A 21,374-nucleotide genomic window follows, 5' to 3' on the forward strand; every position below is an offset into this window, starting at 1 on the left:
CGAACCCGTGTTCCCTGCATCGGCAGGCACACTCTCAACCACTGCGCCACCAGGGAAGCCCTAAAATTCATTTTCTTTACATCACATATATTTAATATTCTGATAACTATTTCAATATAACTGATTTCCTTTGTAATCCTATTTTTTATTTTATACATTTAAAAACAGTATTTTGAGAAGAAGTCCATAGGTTCCACCAGACTACAACAGTATCCATTATCTAAAATCCAATTAAACCCCCTGGCCCAGACACATATTTCCAAAATATAATGTTCTCCTGTTCCCATCTCAAAAGTACTTGGCTCTGTGCCCTGTTTGCAGACACATCCCTTAGTCCAGACTCATACTCTCCCCCTTCCAGTCTCCCTACTGGCCCCTTCAGTTCTGTCCTGTAGAGTGCCTACTCCATTGAGACTAAATTCCATCACTGATTTTGTTCTTCCCCTAGAACAAGCCTCCTTTCCACCTCCCCCATCTTGTACCAGGGTGGTGTCTGTGTACCACAGAATATAGCAGAAATTATAGTATATCACTTCCTACATTAGGTTATACAGAAAAGACACTACAGTTTCTACTTGAATCATTCTCTCATGCTCTCTCCCTCTCTTGGATCACTTGCTCTAGGTGAAACCAGCTACCACATCACAAGCAGCCCTACTGAGGGGCCCAGGTAACAAGGATTTGAAGCCTCCTGCCAACAACCAGGTGAGTGTACTTGGAACCAGATCCTCTAGTCCCTGTGGAGCCCCCAGCAGTTTGTAACCTCATGAGACCTTGAGCCAAAATCATTCAGCTAAGCTGCTCCTGGACTCCTTACTCTCAGAAACTGTGATAACAAGTGTTTGCTGTCTTAAGCTGCTAAGTTTTGCGGGGATTTGTTACATAGCAGTAAATAATAAACACACTGGGGTTCTACCGTCTTCCTGCTGTTAGTCCCCAGAATGCTCTTAGGAGGCCAGCGACTTACACCAGTCCCTCCAGAACCTTCTCATAGTCCTCTACCAGCCTGAGAGAAACCTATGTATCCCCTAAAGACTTGAGCCTTGGTTCACAGCTGCCTTCTCTCTCCTGTCTCCAGCCACCACCAGCAACTATAACTCCACATGCCAGCCCTTCCAGTACACAACTGGGCATCACAACAGAAATGTAGCCAGACCTCAGATACTACAGGAACTACTTCTTACTGTTCCATCCCATGTTCCAGAACTCTGGTCTCTCTAATCACACAGCTGCTTTTCAAACAGTCCCCTTCTCCCTTATCCTCAATAAGCCTGCCCTTTGTTTTCAGCATGGCTGTCTCTCAAGCCCTCCTTTGCTCTATCAGGTGCCCCTGGTTACACTGGACTCTTACCAAACTAAACACATGGCTAGCCATCTCAATCATGCTTTCATCTAACGTTCATATTTATTAATCCCCTCACCCCATGCTTTGTACATAAATGTTCCCAGATATTGGCAAACTTAAATGTGCAAGTAAGCATACACAGGAGTATACTGACCAAATTGGATTTGAATCCACAACTGATCTAACTCTCTGCACTTTTACCCTATTTCTCTTATCATTAAAAAAAAAATTACCTGGAGACTTCCCTGGTGGTCCAATGGGTGAGACTCCACACTCTCAAGGCAGGGGGCCTGGGTTTGATCCCTGGTCAGGGAACTATATCCCACATGCATGCTGCAACTAACAGTCCGTGTGCCGCAACTAAGAGTCTGCATGCCACAACTAAAAAGTCCACATGCTGCAACTAAGATCCCGCATGCCACAACTAAAGATCCCACATGCCGCAAATAAGATGTGTAGCCGCATAAATAAATAAATGAATATTTTTTTTAATTACCTGGATAATATAGTCACATCCTAATTCATTTGCAACCTCTGTCATTTGTAACATGTACCTCGTTATCTAATCCAGAAACCCCAGAATCAACTCTGACCCCTAACTCACCATTACTCCCCATGGCCAATCTATCCACTTAGTTCTGCCTACATCACCAGCATCTCTCTCAAACCAGCCCACTTCTTTCCTTTGCTGTTGCCACTACTGTCCCAGCAGAGTTCCTGCCAGCATCACTGCAGTGTCCTGCTAACCACGCTTGCCCCTCTCTAAAGTGAGCAGCCCGGCGTCCCTGGTGGCGCAGTGGTTGAGAGTCCGCCTGCCGATGGAGGGGACACGGGTTCATGCCCCAGTCCAGGAAGATCCCACATGCTGCGGAGCAGCTGGGCCCATGAGCCATGGCCGCTGAGCCTGCGCGTCCAGAGCCTGTGCTCCGCAACGGGAGAGGCCACAACAGTGAGAGGCCCGCATACTGCAAAAAATAAAATAAAAAAAAATAAAGTGAGCTGCCAAAACACAGTCTGATCTTGTCACTCCCCTGCCACTCTACCTAACCCTTTTTAAAGCCTTATTCTGCCCTCAGAATAATTTTCAAATTCTTTGGCCTAGAAGATCCTTCACACTGCGTCCCTTACTTGCTTCTCTCACTTCCCCTTCACCATCACAACCCTGCTGAGCTACCTGCAAGTTCCAAATTCACCACAAATACCACCGCCCTTGCCTCTGAATAAAATGTTTCCTCAACTCCCTTCTCTCCACCTACTGTTTGAGGCTAATTCCTCCTACTCCTTCCTTCATTTTACTCTCAGCTAAAATGTTACCTGCTACAGGTAACAAGGTAAGATACCTCAAAACACTTTCTCAAGCACTCTCCACAGCACCTGGCATTTACATCTCTGAAACTGCACTCTGGGGATTTCCCTGGTGGTGCAGTGGTTAAGAATCTGCCTTCCAATCCAGGGGATACAGGTTCAAGCCCTGGTCCGGGAAGATCCTACATGCCGCAGAGCAACTAAGCCCAGGCGCCACAACTACTGAGCCTACGCTCTAGAACCCGTGAGCCACAGCTACTGAGCCTGTGTGCCACAACTACTGAAGCCCGCATGCCTAGAGTCCGTGCTCTGCAACAAGAGAAGCCACCGCAACGAGAAGCCCGCACACCACAACGAAGAGTAGTCCCCGCTCACAACTAGAGAAAGCCCGCTCACAGCAACGAAGACCCGAGGGAGAGGGGGAGAGGGGGAGAGGGGGAGAGGGGGAGAGGGGGAGACGGGGAGGGGGGAGAGGGGGAGACGGGGAGGGGGGAGAGGGGGAGACGGGGAGGGGGGAGAGGGGGAGGGGGGAGAGGGGGAGGGGGAGAGGGGGAGGGGGGAGAAAGAAAAAGGGAGAGAAAGAAAGATTTTTTTTGAAAAAAAAAAAAAACCCTGCACTCTCTATAGAGTAACTATACCTGGAGATTCATTGAAGGAAGAGCCAATGTCTTCACAATTATAGCCCTTTTACGCACAGTGCCTGGCACGTAGTAGGTACTCAATAAATGTTAGTTGGATGAATGACAGATACATCCCAGTTTTTTTTAAATCAAACATATGACTCAAATATTGTAGCAAAATGTCCTGTTTTAAAAACACATATCCTTAAAAATTATTTACTTCTCTCAAAGTCTAAGTTTAATGTCATTTTTAAAAGAAGAGAGAAGATTGAATCTAAAACATTTAAGAACTGAGAAACATTATAACATCAAAAATGAAAACTAAAGAACACATTTCCTTCATATAAAAGAATGTTTAATCAAAATGTCACACTCACCTCTGTAAGCAATATTGCTAGCATATCCTGCCTCTGAAAACGTATAGCCAGATGTACCAGAGTATAGCCAACATCGAAAGCCGAAGGACGGTTCAGCAAGCGTACTTCATCTGCAGTGAGCTGACGGGCAATGTCCCCTCCTGATGATTTGTATGCTTCTATAGCAGCTAAATCACCTTCTACAACCCCTAAAACAAGCATCAAGACAGAAAAAAGTTCAATTTTATTTTTCTTCAAAAAGCATAAACCTGTAGCATTCACTCTAAACTCTGATTCTCTGTGCTTCCTGGATCCCGGGGCATCATTTAAATGTCCTACAGAATATAAGGAAAATTGGGCTTCCCTGGTGGCGCAGTGGTTGAGAGTCCGCCTGCCGATGCAGGGGACACGGGTTTGTGCCCCGGTCCGGGAGGATCCCACATGCCGGGGAGCGGCTGGGCCCGTGAGCCATGGCCACTGAGCCTGCACTCCACAAGGGGAGAGGCCACAACAGTGAGAGGTACGTGTACCGCAAAAAAAAAAAAGAAAAAAAAATATATATATATAAGGAAAATTATAGTGTATTCCTTTCCCTTTAATTTCCTTCCAGAATTAGAACTGCCTAGTTAGGCACTTACCATCACATTAGTGCTGGTTCCATGCTCTGGTAATGTTTAGAGAAATTATTAGAATATATTAATTGGATCAAAGATCAACAATCTAGTGTGAATAACTAGACTTCACAAAAGACACTAAGTTCCTGTTCTGGTCCTGGCTCTGCAGAAACCAAGGAGACAGGGATGTGCTTCTCGTTGGTGTTGGGCTGCTTTTGCCCTTTATTTTGCCTTTTTTTTTTTTTGGCGCACTGGGCAGCTTTGCGGTATCTTAGTTCCTGGACCAGGGGTCAAACCCAGGCCCACAGCAGTGAAAGCACCAAGTCCTAACCACTGGACTGCCAGGGAATTCCCTATGCTGCCCTTTTAAAGCTGGATCAAAACAAATGCTGAGCCTTCCACACTACTGTTTTGTTAGCTTGGAGACGACTTAGAGCAGTCAAAACTATTTTTAATGTAAGTAAAAGTTAGCAATATTTTGATTTCAGAATTTCTCTTAGCCAAGTCTTCCTTACACCCATTAAGAATTATTAATATAGTAAAACTTGAGCTAGATGATTCTGAACAGAAACAGGCTAAAATAAAACACTATAAACCAGTTGGGGAGTAGAGATACAAAACAAGTATCAATTTTTCCAAATCTATAAAGAACTTTCCATTCCCACTGAACCATGCTATTATTCTTAACACAAATTAATGTTAGGTAATGACAAAAATCCTATTTACTAAGCAGTACAGTACATCTATGGATAATAAAGAGCCTTGGCAAAAAATGAAGGTGTAGGTTAGCTTCAAATTTACCACAAATAGTATTAAACACACACACACACACACACACACACAAGACTGTAGGACTAAATAAGTTTGTTTCCTAAATTACATCAAGAAAAATTTGTTACATAAAATGCTACTACTAGCTAGAAATATTCTTAGGGTACTTTAAAAAAAGCATTTTCAACTGCTATCTTGACTTAGGAATTAGATAAATGAGACCTATTCCTTAGATTATTACAGATCGGTACAATGCAACAAGTTCCCCTGTTATTAAAAATAACAAAGCTTTAAAATGATAATTTCCACATTCACCGAATGCCCATGACACATAAAGCAATATGCTGGGCACTGTGAGAAACATAAACACAGTAAAAACATGATTCCTATACTCAAAACAGTCCTTCATCACATTTGTGAGCCACAAAAAGCCAGCTTCCAAGTTTTCCAACTCTGGGATGAAAGATCCCTTCTGCAAAACTAGATCCTCTCGCCAGAAAAATGACCCCCTCCCCCTGAAACATATATTTTTCAGGTTAACAATCCATGATTTCAAATGAGAATACCTTATAGAAATTTTTATTTTCACAGCAACGTAGGTTAATACATTCCTCAATATAAACACCTAAGGACAGCTATAGCCCCCACTGCAATACATAAAGGACTTCAACACACCCTTACAAGGCTTAGTGCCCTGGAGAAATCACCAAGGCTAAAATGTAATATAGTTGGCATGAGACAAGGGTAGGTGAACCTTCTCAAAAGGGCAAACCTGAAGAACAGACACACAAATCTAAAATCTGCTTAACTTGTTTTAATGAACAGATGAGAATAATCTAGTAGAGCTCATAACTTTTTGAATAGTTTAATGCTGTATATTTTTTTCAAACTGAACATGCCCTACTCCATTTCCTTTTGTGTGTATATATTTCCTTATGAAGGCAACTATTGTTCACTTCAGTTCTATCAAAGCTATTAATAACTATTTCTAGGTGTGTGCAGTATCACCACACCTTTTACAGTTCTTAGCTTCAACCTAAAAATATGTATTTATAAAATTTCTTTGTATGATGTAAGAAATGTTCTAGGCACTTCCAAAAGCAACACAAGGACCAAAAGGTCTGATTTACCTGAAAAGATAAAGAGGAAGACCTGCACAGTACATGTATATGCGTGTGCGTGTAAATACACACATATATTTTTTTGTTTCCCAAAGACAAAGATGAAGTAGTCTAAAGGTAAACGTCAACTAACTTTGTTCTTTTGGTTGGAGGAAGGGGAGATCTTTTAAATCACTGTCTTCACTATTTTTAGCTAACTCATCAAATAGCTGATGTCTGAAAGAATCTCATCTTAGAAATACTTGCTTAAGAATTCATTTCCTCTCTAATGTTTCTGAAGGATTTCTGTAATTAGAAACTAATTAGCTAGCCGAAGGTGGGGAGGATTACAGACCAAACAGCACAACAAAGTCAGCAACTGTGCTTTGGAATTATCATTTACAGTCTGCCTTCAAACTAAACGTTTTTAATAAAAACAGAACTTCAAATGATGAACTGCATGGTATGTGAATTGTATCTCAATAAAGCTGACATATACACACACAAACTGGACTTCTATTTGGCCTAATCCAAGACATAAAAAACAATTATCTCCCCTGACCACAAGCTCTGCACTAAACTGCAAATAGGGAATCCTGCCCCGACTAGCATGGAACATACACAGGAGGGTGAACAGAATAGAGAACAGAATAGATTCTGTTCTCTATTCATCACAGCATAAAAAACCTCCAAACTTTCCAGAACATGAAAAACACAAATTTAAGTATAGGGACAAAATAATATTTAAAAGAAAACTATTTTATTGTCTAATGTTTGGGAATATATAATTCCATTCTTTTCACTAACCATAATTTAGAGCTCACAGTTTCAGTTACTGGTGAGTTTTTGGCTACAAAGATGAGTAAATTTATTACAAATCAAATTTCATGAGAATGTCAATGAACTGTCCTAATTTTTGTTGTATCTCTATTACACACTGCTCAAGAGGAGCCAGTGATTAAAGTTTCTTCACAGATGGGTTTTCACTGTAAACATGGTGTCTAAAGAATGTGGCCTATACTGAGATAATTTAAGTTTTAGCTACCACATGTTTTCTACTTGGGGGTGGGGGGGGTGGGGAAGCATCAGATTATATGCAAAACAACTTAGAAAATGTCTTTGAGTTCTTCACATAACATTACGTTTTTACCACCTTTTAAGATTACGGAATAAAACGGAAAGCCGAAAAAAGTAAAAGAGTTGGTAGGTAGGAAAATACAGTAAATAAATCTAAGTGGTAAAACCTCACTTAAAGTAACAAAGATCAGGAAAAAGCAGGAAAGTTCCAGCAGAAGAGAAAGAGGTGATGTACACATGATTTCTAGGTCACTGACATATCACACTATCTCCAAGAGTAACTAAAGCATCTTAATATGTTGTTTTGAAAATTTAACAAACGTTAAATATTACATGTTCTGTCCCTTCCTCTTCCATGTTATGAAGGCAAATTAAAAAGACAGTTGAGGGCTTCCCTGGTGGCGCAGTGGTTGAGAATCTGCCTGCTAATGCAGGGGACATGGGTTCGAGCCCTGGTCTGGGAAGATCCCACATGCCGCGGAGCAACTAGGCCCGTGAGCCACAACTACTGAGCCTGCGCGTCTGGAGCCTGTGCTCCTTAACAAGAGAGGCCGCGATAGTGAGAGGCCCACGCACCACGATGAAGAGTGGCCCCCGCTTGCCACAACTAGAGAAAGCCCTCGCACAGAAACGAAGACCCAACACAGCCATAAACAAATAAATAAATTTAAAAATAACAACCCAAGCCAAGCTGTAGGATGTTATTTGAGATTCAAAATAGATTCTCAAGAAGATAAATAAACCAAGTGCCCCCTGCTTAAAAAAAAAAAAGACAGCTGAAGGCACTCTTAAGAAGATTAACTTTATAAAACTAACGTGCTGTATCAATATACATTCAAAATTGAGTGAACTACACAGCTAGCTAAGTGGTGGTGCATAATTACAGATAAAGGAAAGTTAATATACTTTAAAAGCATAAAGACCTGAGAGTAAGTGAAATTATTAAAAAAAAAAAAAAAAAAAAAAAAAGCTCATCTTGTTCTGTAAGCTGGGCCAGGAGTAGAATTTAACATATTTTGAAGTCACGGGTCACAACTCACTGGGGACACTTCACAGCTACTATGGAACTCCGTTGGTTAGAATATGGAGCTGGCTCATAGATGTTTAGAAAACAGACTTATTTTTTCCCCCATATATGGCACCGTTTTCAAAGTTTTGCCTTGTTTCTTTTGACATAAAACCATAATGGTAACTAACTTTGAAAAGAATGCCAAATGGTAAAAAAAAAGCCAGGACTTACCTGAGCCCACATGGGCCAGCTCAACACTACCCTGGAGTTCTATGGTAGCTGTGACATCACAGCATGGTTTATGCTGTGGGGTCAGGGTGGACTTGGAGTCAGCTGGCACAATTTCAGGAGCCCTTAAAGAGAAAAGTTAGTTTTAAGTGGTAATGTTCAGAATGTCCTTTACCATGGTCAGTAGAAAGATGCAGATGTGGTGGCTACGAGGTCTGGGTAGTTTTCCTCTATTCAGAGTTTAATTCACTTAACTGTCTTTGCATATTAAAAAGGAAACTATACCACCCAGTTATACTTTTTCTTCATACTCCTAACCATTTGGCTATAGTTCAAAGACAAACTTGGCTTAGACAGACACAGCAATCTCTTTCAATACTCAAACATGACCTTCTTTTTAAATAAAATGACCTCAATATTTTTAAATGTATCTTAAGTAGACACAAGCTATGGCAATCCCAAAAGTAGTTTGAGCAGACCAAACAAATCACTTCCCAGATGCATTTTTTACATAATAACCAAAGGCAACAAGTTAAAATCTACCATTTCTATTCCTAGAATAGTGCTACTGAACAACAATCTTTTCAAAAAAACCAAGAGATGAAAACCACAAATTGGAAATAAATTCTTAATCTAATCTATGCTTTATCACGATGGGTTTCTATTCAATTCATTCAATAAACTTACTCCATTATGAAAACATTTATTGATTGACTGATTGATTGCCACACCGTGCGGCTTGCAGGATCTCAGTTCCCCAACCAGGGATTGAAAGCAGTGAAAGCCCAGAATCCTAACCACCAGGCCACCAGGAAACTCCTGAAAATATCCTCTTCAGAAAAATTAAAAACTCAAATTATAGGGAAGTCAAAATAATCTCTAAATAAGGCCTTTAAATGTTCTATTATTAACCATGACAAACTATGCCAAATGCAGCTTATACTTTGGTGCTCTTACCTCCTTAAATCTTTGATCAGATTGTTAACAACCAAACTGCTGTGAAAATATAAATCCCCAAAGTCATGAAAAAAAATACCTGAATTGATAGAGTACATTCATAAGAAAGAAGATCTTGCCATGCAGGAAGAATTACTGCTAAAAGCACAATGGAAGGATATAAAGGAACATGTCACAAAGTTATCTTTGGGAAGGTGATCAGAGATGAGGATCAGTGTTAATGGGTTAAAGATGAATGTGAGTTACAATCAGAAAGGTTACTTAAAATATTGCCAAAAAGTCAACTGAAGGGATATTAAAGTTCTTAAAATCTGAGGTTCTGGTCAAATAAAATAGTATACGTCAAAACCACATTCTGCACTGAAACCAAGTCCAAAAGTTTTTGACTTCAGGTAAAAATTTCATCTGTCAAGTTATCCTGGCCAAATTTGAAAGCAAATATTAGACTTTTAGAATTATTCTATTTTAGATTGGCCTTCTAAGAGGAACGGAATAGTCTAGCCACTCTCTTTTACCAGTGAGAAAATTAGAGGATAAATAAGCTTTTTAAAAGGGACGGACAGATAAAGAAGAAAACCTCTCACAACATAACTTTATACTATTCAGATTATGTCCATATAACTCTTCTTCTAGCCAAAAATACTAATAGAATTAAGACAGAGAATCATCAAATTGGAAGAGATATTTAAAAGTCAGTGCATCTTGACGTGGTCCCCAAGTAGAAGCACAAACCAAGAAAGTCCCTATAATGCGCTACTGCAAGAGAAGGTTCCACAGCTTCCGTCAATGCTCATGGCCCCACAACTATCCACATAAAACTATGGATCTACCACCGAATGGTAGATGTTTCCCCAGAGTTTCAGGCCCATACCAACAACCCATCAGAATCCTCACTATGGCATGTCTAAAACTGATTTTCATGTTTTCTACATTTAGGAAAAAATGATACTGCTATCCAACCCAAGTGTCCAAACAAAAAACCTGGGCATCTTTCTTAACTCTCCCCTCAGCCCCAATATCAATTCTTCCAGGTTTTATCCATCCTATCTTTTTAAAGTCTCTCTCAAATACATCCCCCTTACCCCATTTTCCACTGCCTCCACCTTAGGTAAGGCCGTACTCTTTCTCACCTGGATTGCTATAATTTCCTCCTTAAAAGGTCTGCTTGCCTCCACTGCTGCCCCCTCCCAATCTAGTCTCTAGGCTATGACCAGAGTGAGCTTCCCAAACCACAAATCAGATTAAGGCAGTCTCCTTCCAAATGTTTACCATTGCCCTTACATTAAGAGCGAAAATCTTCAACCAGATGAACAGGCCTTGAAAGGTCCAGCATTATCCTGCAGCTATTTCTCACAGCTCCCATTCTATACTCCAGCGCTATAGACTTCTTTCAGTTGAATGGATGGACCATGCTCTCTTGCCTCTGGAGTCTTAACAAATGCAATTCCCTCTGACAGAAGCACTCTTTTCCCTCTTCTAAGGTTTTGGCTTAGATGTCATTTCTTCCTGAAAGCCCTCTCCAAATGTCCAAATGAGATTAGGGTACATACTCCTCCTCTAACACCCTATACTTCCTCTCCTGAACTTATCACACTATTATTGACCTGTTAAATTATTTCTTCACTGGACCACAAGCTCACTGAGAGCCCTGACTTCTTTCCCGGTGCTTGGAAGCACACTCAATGATCGTCTGAATGCATAAATGAATGGACGAACAAACAAATAAAAGGTGAAAATGAAGACAATTCTGAAAAGCAAGTGGAGGGTGGAGCAGGTTGGACATTTGTCTTTTGAGATTTTAAGATATCTAATAAAGCCATAATTGTTTAAGCAAAAGTGTGATACTGATGTAAAAAAAAAAAAAAACTAACTAAAGAGCCTTGAAACAAATGAAGCAGAATCATTTTATATATGACAGAACCACCCAAATCAATGGGGAAAGAATTTAATAAATCATATTAACGGAAATTATCTGTAAAAAATATTTTAATCCTTAGTTCAATCCAAAAAACTGTGAAAAACAAAGATAAAATGTTATAACTCTCCCCACAAAAAAAAGGTAAAGAAAATGTGCAAATATGTCTGGTATATATCTTTAATATATACATTATTTATATTCATATAGACTTGATACAACTTGATAAAATCACAAAGGAAAATGGACAAAAGACATAAATCAACAATTCACAGAAAAAAATACAAATGACTAATTAAATGAGATAGCTTGCCTCCATTAATAACAAACATCAGCAAAGATACAGCTATACAGGTACTCTCTTACACTGATGATGAGAATATAATCAGTACAGTCCTTCCACACAGCAATTTACCAACATGCACAAAATACCTCTGACACGTTTCCATCATTTGATCCTGTTACCCCATTTCTGGGAACCTAAGAAAATCATTAGAAATGCTGACGATTTTGTTCATCAAAACACTATCAGAATAAAAAATTTTCAAATAACCCAAAGGCCAATAATAAGGGCTATGTTAAAGTACAGCAACTCGAAGTCATATTACACATTCATTTTTTTAAAGATGAAAATATTTTAATTACTTCAAAATGTAAAATTCAACAACAAAAAAGAATGTACATTATTTCCGTTACATAAAAATAAATATTAAAAAACTGAAAATACAAATATGAGATTTCCTCTAGATAGTAATATTATAAACTATATTTTTTCATAGCTCTTCTCACCTCTGACATACTCTGCAATGAGTATGCTCTGCTTTTATTATTTAAAAATAAATTAAACCCTTATATACTGTTATAGGAAGTCAGTATATAATGCCAAATTTGATAAAACAAGAAATACTGCTATGTCCATCAACAGATGAATGGATAAACAAAATGTGGCATATAAATAAAATGGAACATTATTCACACTTAAAAAAAGGAAGGAAATTCTGACAGTTACAACATGGATAAACCTTGAAGACATTACACTAAATGAAATAAATAAGCCGGTCACAAAAGGACAAACACCACCGTATGACTCCACTTATATGAGGTACCCAGAGTAGTCAAATTCACAGAGACAGAAAAAAGAATGGTGGTGGCCAGGAGCTGGGAAAGGGGGACTGGGGTGTTACTGTTACTGTATACAGTTTCAGTTTTGCAAGGTGGAAAAAGTTCTGCACACAGATGGTTGTTATTGATGGTTACACAACAATGTGAATGTACCAAAGCCACTGAACTGTACATTTAAAAGCAGTTATGATGCCATATTTTGTTACGTATGCTTTACCACAATTTTTAAAAGGAAAAAAGGATAAAAGGACATTACTCAGAGATATTAGAGGTCCTGCTTCAAACGTCACCTATGTAATATCCTCCCTCCCACGAAAAAGTAAATGTTTAAATTTCATCTAATCACATCCAAATTGAGACTTATTCTGTAAAACGAATGGCCTAGCCTCTGAAAATGTTAATGACATGAAGAGTAAACAGGAAAAAAAAAAACCCCACCTGAGGCACTATTTAGATTAGAAGAGATTAAACAGATAAAACAACTAAATAAAACGGATTATCCTTGATGGAATGGGGTTGGAGCAATAGCTATTAGTGAAACTATTGGTGAAATTGAATATGGACTTCCAATATTAGAGTTTCTGGATAATTATATTGTGTGAATATGTAGGGAAAATGTGTTTTTAAAACATACAAGGCTACGGGCTTCCCTGGTGGCGGCGCAGTGGTTGAGAGTCCGCCTGCCGATGCAGGGGACACGGGTTCGTGCCCAGGTCCGGGAAGATCCCACATGCCGCGGAGCGGCTGGGGCTGGGCCCGTGAGCCATGGCCGCTGAGCCTGCGCGTCCGGAGCCTGTGCTCCGCAACGGGAGAGGCCACAATAGTGAGAGGCCCACGTACCACAAAAAAAAAAAAATAAATAAAAATACAAGGCTGAAATACTTAGGGGCAAAATGTCATGACATCTGTAGCTAACTCTCAAATAGTTCAGGAAAAACTCATACAGAAAGACAAATAGAGCTCGCAAATGTGGCGAAGTACTAACAATCAGAAAACCTAGGTCAAAAGCATTCGGTGTTCAATGTATTATATTTGTAACTTCTCTACTGGTTTTGAAATTTCTCAGAATGAAAGGCTGATGGGGAACAGCAGGGGTTACCTCCACAGATAAGGACTGAAGGTGGAGGGAAGAAAAAGACACTTGCTTTTCTTTATAAACTCCTTCTATAACTGCTTGATTTTTATAACCCTGTGCATAGTTTAATTAATGTTTAAAGTTAAAGTTACTTTATGGTAAACAGTAAAGGTCTCTGGAGTCTAAATACATCTTTTTATACTTAATATTTAAACGATACTTTTGGATTCCATAATTCAATGTGTTCATTTAATATAGTGCTTTTAAAAAAATGAAAGCCTTTACTCAATGATGCATATTCAAATGTCACTGTCATACAATCGAGGCTCACCACACATATTCCTTTTCTCAGCATTAGGAGGCACATTATTAGTTGGCAGGCCTGTGTAATCAATCATTTCTAAAAGCCAGGAATTATGTCTCAGGCAGACTAAAGGCAACCAGAAGGATAGTGCAGGGGCTCTATTTCTGCCACTGCTATCCATTTGCCTTGACACACTCATTCCTGGAAGCTTCTTTCATATCCCAGATGTCAGGAAGCACTTTGAAAAGCCAGACTAAACTGGCCAGGGGGAATAAAATGTGTGTGTATTCTCTACAGATTAGAATCTTACACTGCTGAGAATTCCCACAATTCACTTAAAAATCATGACATAAAATGTTATTTTAAATCCAGAGTTCCAAAAGCACAAGAGGAAATCCTTTGAAACTTGAAAACAAGACAGAACTAGCTGAAGATAATACTCCTTTCACAGTGCTAAAAATAATTCTATTACCTGTAATATCAACTACCTGGGACAGGAAGGAGATTCACAACCAAGAATGTGTATGGAGTGAAAAGTCACCGCAGTTTTTATAGCTAAACGCACACATCCCATGTAAGAGTATCACACAAAGTTAACCAAGGACATACAAGGCATTGCCAGCATTCTAGCAGCTTACTTTCCTTTTATGGATGCAGTGCCAAAGATTTGCTGCAGGAGTCCACATATATTTTGGATTCTATTAAAAGCTTTTAATAGAATATTTTAACTCAAACCATTTATTTTTAATGTTTTAAAAAAGTGTGATGGTTTTAAATGTCAAAGTCTAAGAAGACTTCTTTCAGGCTCCACATTCATTCATATGTAAAACAATATATGAAGGGAAAAGGGACACTAAATAGGAGTATCTTTTAGTAGAACAGTCTGGTATCAATATAAAATCAAATTTATAATCAAACAAAATGGCCCAGCATACAACCATAACTTAAAATGAAGCAATTCTACAGGGCAGGAAAAATTCTGAAGATGGAAAATATTGTCCAAACAGCTAAGGTATACCAAGTATAAGCAAACACAAGTAAAGCTAACAGAACAAATACTAGAGAAATGCCATACTAAAAATCAAGCCCAAATAATGTGGCTTTGCTATGGAATGATGAGAAATATTAGCAAGTGATAGATTACCTTGGGACACAGCAATCAACTTCACATAGGCATACTTATTTAGTTGACTTGGAAAAAAGGACTGAAAACATTAATATTCATAGGCATCAAACATCATTCAAAAGTTCCAGTAACAGTATTCCTTTCAACCATATCAAGCGAGAAAAACCACTGTGAATAAGAAATATATGGTCTTCATTTACTGTTCCTGGCACATACCTCCTAAAACCCTTGGAATTTCCTATATAAGAGCCATAAGGGTGTCTTTTGTTGTAATATTTAGTTTTGTTCTCAGTCCCTAAATAGCTCCAGAATGATAAAGATGAAATAAATAGGAGCCTTTTGTTGCTCATATAGCAAGCCCCCTTCAAGCACCTCTGAGTTTATGTTAATGAGGTTAACTTCTGGAAGACCTCTAAGGATGGAGGCTGGTTACCAGGGGAACAAACCCAGTGATTAGAAGGTTGTATCTTTCAGCCCCACACCACCCTCACCTCCTGGGAGAGGAGAGGGGCTTGAGGTTCAAACAATCACCAATGTCCAATGATTTAATCCATCTTGCTCCTATAAAAATCTCCAACATGGGGTTTGGAGAGCTTCCAGGTTGGTGAACATGTGGAGGTGCTGCAAGAGTAGTGGCCAAGAGAGGACACGGAAAGCTTGCCCTATGCACCTCTTCCACCTGGCTGTTCCTGGGTCATATCCTTTTATAATAAACCAGTAATCTAGTAAGTAAAATGTTTTCCCAGGTTCTGAAAGCTGTTCCACCAAATTATTTGAACCCAAGGAGGTGACTGTGGGAACCTACGATTTATAGCCTACAATCAGAAACACAGCTGACAACCTGGACTAGCAACTGGCACGTGAAGGGGGTAGGGAGGAAGGGAGGCAGTACTGTGGGACTGAGCCCTTTACCTGTGGGATCTGATGCTACTTCCAGGTAGAGTCAGAATTGAGTTAAATTGTAAAATGCCCTGGTGTCTGGAGAATCTGAGAATAGCTTGGTTTGGGAATCTGCCCCCACCTTCCCCCCCCCCCCCGATACACATACATACATTTGGTGGCCATTGCTGCTATGAATGTAGTGTAAGGCTAGAGACACAAAGAAGTGAGTTTTTACTTACAAACACACCTATATACCACCTTTGTCTAGAAAAGGATAACAACATGGCTACATCACACTGAGTCAGTAAGCCTCTCTGCGCCTCAGCTTCTCCCATTGTATAAAATAACAAAACGACAACTCTTGTTTTGTCACAGAACCAGTGAAGGTTAAGTTAAATTTTTCTGAAATTGTCAAATTAAGATGCTATTTGTAATTTTTTTAATGTTATTTGTATTAATTTCCTATTGCTGCTTCAAACAAATTACTACAAATTTAGTGACTTAAAGCAATACAAATTTTTTATCTTAAAATTTGGGAGAGGTCAGAAGTTCCACATGGGTCTCACTGGGCTAAAATCAAGGTGCACTCCACAGGGAGGCTCTAAGGTAGTTTTGCCTTTTCCAGCTTCTAGAGGTTGCCCACATTCCTCAGCTAAGGGCCCCCCGCATCACTAAAACCTCTGCTTTTCCACCGTCACATCTCAGTCTCCCATCTCTCTCCTTTGCTGATTAAGGACCCATATTACACTGGGCCCACCCGGATAATCTGGGATAATCCCTCCATTTCAAGGCCCTTAATTACATCTGCAAAATCCCTTTTGCCAAGTAAAGTAACAAATTCATAGGTTCTGGGGATTAGGATTTAGACATTTTGCGGGGCCAGAGTGCAATATTCTACCTGTCACACTACTTAAATCAGTCATGTAAATCAGAGAAAACCCAAAGGGGGTGGGGAGAAGAGCCTACAAGGAAGTCAAGTACTGGGCAAGTAAAAAATACAAATTTGGACACTACCTCACCATTAATATTGTATTTTTCAAGATACCTAATGTTTTGTGTTTTTTGACAAGTCATCAATAAAATACCTCTGTGGAGCAAATTAATAATTTTTAAGGCTAAAGGAGTACTTACTGAACTAGAAAACAAGTTTCTTCTAATTTTTTCTTTACAATAACTTATATGCCCTGAGTTACCTTTAGAGTTAAAACGTCAGCCACAAAGATATCTGAATAAATGTATAAAATCACCATTGTGTCTTATGTCAAGAATTTCCTTTTGTTTTGTTTTGATGTGGTAGTTTTCTTGGTATAAATCAACTTATTATCATTCCAGTACACAGTACTACTACCTCTCAAAAACTAACCTTCTACGACTTTTTCTTCCATTGACGCTAATTTGATTCTGTTCGGGTTAGTGCACAACACTCCTTTCATTTGACCAGACACTATATCTCAAAACTAGGAATTTAAAAAGTCAGCGTAGACGATTACACACTGCAACAGATTTTTCTAGATGCAATAGTGTGATATAGGAAAAACTGTCATTCAGATGACCAAATATATATGTTTGATCTTCATGAACAATTCCTGGCTCACAGCTTCCCAAAACCCTTAGAATCTCCTGAGTGATAAAAGTAATGGGATAGTATCTGGTTTCTGGTCCTCAGCTCCTGAAAACACTTCAGGGAAGGTGACTTTTGGATCCCACCCCCAGGGTGGGAGCTGGTTGCCAGGGGATTAGAGGGTTGGGACTTTCAGTCCCACCCACTATGCCACCCTGACCTCCAGAGAGGGGAGAGAGGCCAGAGATCGCCAGTGACCAATGATTTAATCAACAATGCCTATGTAATGAGGCCTCCATAAACCCCAAAAGGACAGGGTCTGGAGAGCTTTCAGGCTGGTGAACACACAGAGATTTGAGGAGAGTGGCACACTTGGAAAGAGCATCATGGAAGTTCCATGCCCTTTCTCCAAACCTTGCCCTCTATACATCCCTTCCATCTAGATGTTCATCTGTATCCTTTATCATAGCCTTTTATAATAAACCAGTAACCTAGTAAGTAAACTGTTTCTCTGAGTTTCGTGGGGCGTTCCAGCAAACTAATCAAACCCAAGGCGGGGGGTCGTGGGAACCTCTGATTTAGAGCCAATTGGTCACAAGTACAGGTTAACAACCTGGGCTTGTGACTGGCATCTGAAGTGGAGGGAGGTCTTGTGGGGCTAAGCCCTTCACATGTGGAATCTGATTCTCCCTCTGGGTAGACAGTGTCAGAATTGAGCTGAATTCTCGGTCACCCTGCTGGTGCCTGAGAATTGCCTGTTGGTATGAGGAAGCTCCCCACCACACAGACACACACACACACATACACATATGATGGAACTGGGCCTGGGAACCCTTTTCACCAAAGGAAGAAAAGTAACACTAATACAACCTTAAAAACTTACTTCCTTGAGAAAAACCATCCATATACATGATCTTTTTTTTTTTTTTGCGGTACGCGGGCCTCTCACTGTTGTGTCCTCTCCCATCGCGGAGCACAGGCTCCGGACGCGCAGGCTCAGCGGCCATGGCTCACAGGCCCAGCCGCTCCGCGGCATGTGGGATCTTCCTGGACCGGGGCACGAACCCGTGTCCCCTGCATCGGCAGGTGGACTCTCAACCACTGTGACACCAGGGAAGCCCCATATACATGATTTTTAATACCAATACCAAAGTAAATTGAAAAGAACATTTTAAAATATAATAAGCCTATACATTGCTAATTTTGGTTAAAATGAAAAACGTGTTAATGAAACCAAATAAACAAATATCAATACATTCTGACATGTTTAACACCATGCAAGTTTTAGATATTTCTACAGTTATATCTGACACTCTGGAGTGGACACCTATACATAACACTGTATACAGCTTTCCAGTAAGGGGGCCAAAATACAATTGGCATCAATAAACAACTGCCACAAATATTAATTTTCAACAGTTATGAGAAGGGGGAAACATAAGATCAAATATAACAATATTTTTGTAGACCACGTGCAAGAAAAAGTTAATTCTAATGTACTGCCTACGTTTTAAGAATCATATATATTTTTAGACCATCAAAATCTTGCTCAGTAATACGACTACAATCCTCATGACTTCATTTCAACATGCTCCTTGATAATGAGATTCTGGTTAAGCTCGTAAGTCAGTGATTCTCAACACGGTAAACCAGTACATACTGCAGGCCCCCCCGAAGCTTGGGAGCAATGGAGATGTTACTAATTCATATGTTCTCTATAATGCCATTGCCATGGGGCTAACTGAACATTTCAGCATAAAAATTCCAGTTTCAATATGTACTTGTTATATGAGCATGATTCTTTTCCCCCTACGCCTTCAACAGCACTCCCTCCCGCTGCCCCCCAATCTCAAACCCTTCCCATCTTTGTTAGCAGGATCACTAGACAAGCTAAATGGAAGAAAGATGCAGCTATTTAAGGCGAAATGCCAAACAGGAAGCAACACGTCCAATGACAACTGAATAAAAACTTTTCAAGTAAAAACTTTGATTTAGGACTCTAGGTATAGAAAACACTACGATTTTTTTCCTTATATATTCATCAAGTTATCAAATATTCATCAGGAAGACGGAGAAATTAAATATAAAGAAATCTGACTTTAGACTCTTCATATCCACAGACTGCCTAGTGATAAACTGAGGCCTCTCTACTCTTTCCAATAAAACCCTATGGGACCTACTTGCTCTGTCTTCACCTGACAGGAAGAAGCCAAGTTGGCTCCCAGTGGGTTGAGCTCCAGGTAGTCTGTAAGGTGAAAAGTACAGAAAGCTAGGAAGAAGGCAAAGAATTAAGAAATTTAGGAGAAAAGCAAAAAGGTTTATTTGTCTTTGGAAGGTCTATTTGTCCAAATTCCAGTTTCCACAAATGTTTATTCACTCATTAACAAAAATTTCAATGCCTGCTATATATAAGGCAATGTTTTAGGTACTAGCAAACAGCTGTGAACAAAACAGACAAAATTCCTGGCCTTCAGAAAGCTTAAGTTCTAAGCAAGAGAGAGACAAATGAGGTGACTTCTAATAAGTGTATTAGGAGGTAACAAGTGTTGTGAAGAAAATTAAAGTTGGGGGAAGAGAGGACAGGACAGGGCTGAAATTTGAGGCCTCACAGAGAAGGTGACATGTGAGAAAACACCTGAAAGAAGTAAATTAGCTAATCCTGCAATCTAGAGAAAGCAATCCGGGCAGTAGAAAGAGCAAGTACAAAACTTGAGGCTTATTTGCAGACAAGAAAGGTGGCTAGAGGGCAGGAGTGAATGAGCGAGGTTGAGAGTAATAGATAAGTTTAGAGGGAAACGTCTGTTTGTATAAAAGTGGGGAAAAAGCAGAGAGAGCCTATAAAATTGGCTTTTACTCTGAGCAACACAGCGAGAATCACTGGAGGGTTCTAAGCGAAGTTTTAGAAGAGTAGCTCCTATTCAGAGAACAGTTTGTAAAGGAGGACACAGACATAGAGGGGATCATGGCTTGGACCAGTGTACTGAGAGGTGGCCAGATTCTGGGTATATTTTGAAGACAAAGCCAGTGAGAATGGAGTATAAGAGAAAAAGAAGAAAACCAAGGATGACCAAGGCTCTGGACGCAGCAAATAAAACGATGAACTTGCCATCAACTGAAATGGGGGGAGTGAGAGAACAGATTTGAGAGACCAGTTCAGTTTTTTAGCCTCACTGAGTTTGAAATATTACATATTCAAGAGAAGATGTTGTATAGGCGGCCACTGGATATGAGAGTCCAGGGCTCAGGCATACAAAAGTTATTACACAGATTTAATTTGAGATTCTTATCTGACCCTGTAACTTTTCAAGGGATCAACTTGGGATCACAAATTTAAATGTTCTTCTAAAGGGCAACTGATTCAATACAACAGCAGAACTAAAACGGTATGTTAGGTAGTGCTACTTTATCTCTAGAGACATTATCATCTGTCCAGTGGGAAAGTTAGACCATGATTAGCACTGACATGACCTCCCAGAAAATAACCTGGCACCACACTGCTGACACTCCAGAGACAACAGCACATTTAAATTCACACCTCTGCCATTACCATTTCACTCCCACTCCCAGATTCCATTTTTACTGGTGTCAGGTTTTGGCACCAGTAAAATGTTGGACGTTGGACGTCCCCAACTTCCTCTCATCACGTAAGATAATGTGACCTATGTGAAACTTATACCCAACAGTCATGTAAAAGATACTTACTTAATACCGTGGAAGCTTTAGCTTTACCCTTCTCAATACTGAATCTTCCTCATTCCCATTTTACCAGGTACAAGGCTGAGGTTGATTTTTTTTATTTCAATTTCAAATGGGAAAGTCTCACATTTTATACTTAGTATAAATTTTATGCACATTATACATTTTATACTTAGTGTATGTACTTTGGAGATGATTTTTTAAGTATATGTGCTGCCAGAGCAAACACTAAGACAGTTTTCTTAAATGCCTAACATCGATAAACCATAAAATACCATATCTAATGAAATCTGGAGAGCAAAAGACAGGTA

At 39.7% G+C, this 21,374-nt stretch overlaps 1 protein-coding gene across 1 annotated transcript in view; it reads right to left on the bottom strand.

Moving 5' to 3' along the window:
• ZRANB1 (zinc finger RANBP2-type containing 1) overlaps positions 1-21,374 on the bottom strand; it is a 45,092-nt gene that overhangs the window by 19,019 nt on the left and 4,699 nt on the right. The window contains exon 3 of the mRNA XM_065894458.1: positions 3,648-3,835. Within this exon, the coding sequence (XP_065750530.1) occupies positions 3,648-3,835 (188 nt within the window). The remainder of the gene's footprint in view (positions 1-3,647; positions 3,836-21,374) is intronic.

This window comes from Phocoena phocoena, chromosome 16, assembly GCF_963924675.1.
Source record: "Phocoena phocoena chromosome 16, mPhoPho1.1, whole genome shotgun sequence".
Taxonomy (NCBI): domain Eukaryota; kingdom Metazoa; phylum Chordata; class Mammalia; order Artiodactyla; family Phocoenidae; genus Phocoena; species Phocoena phocoena.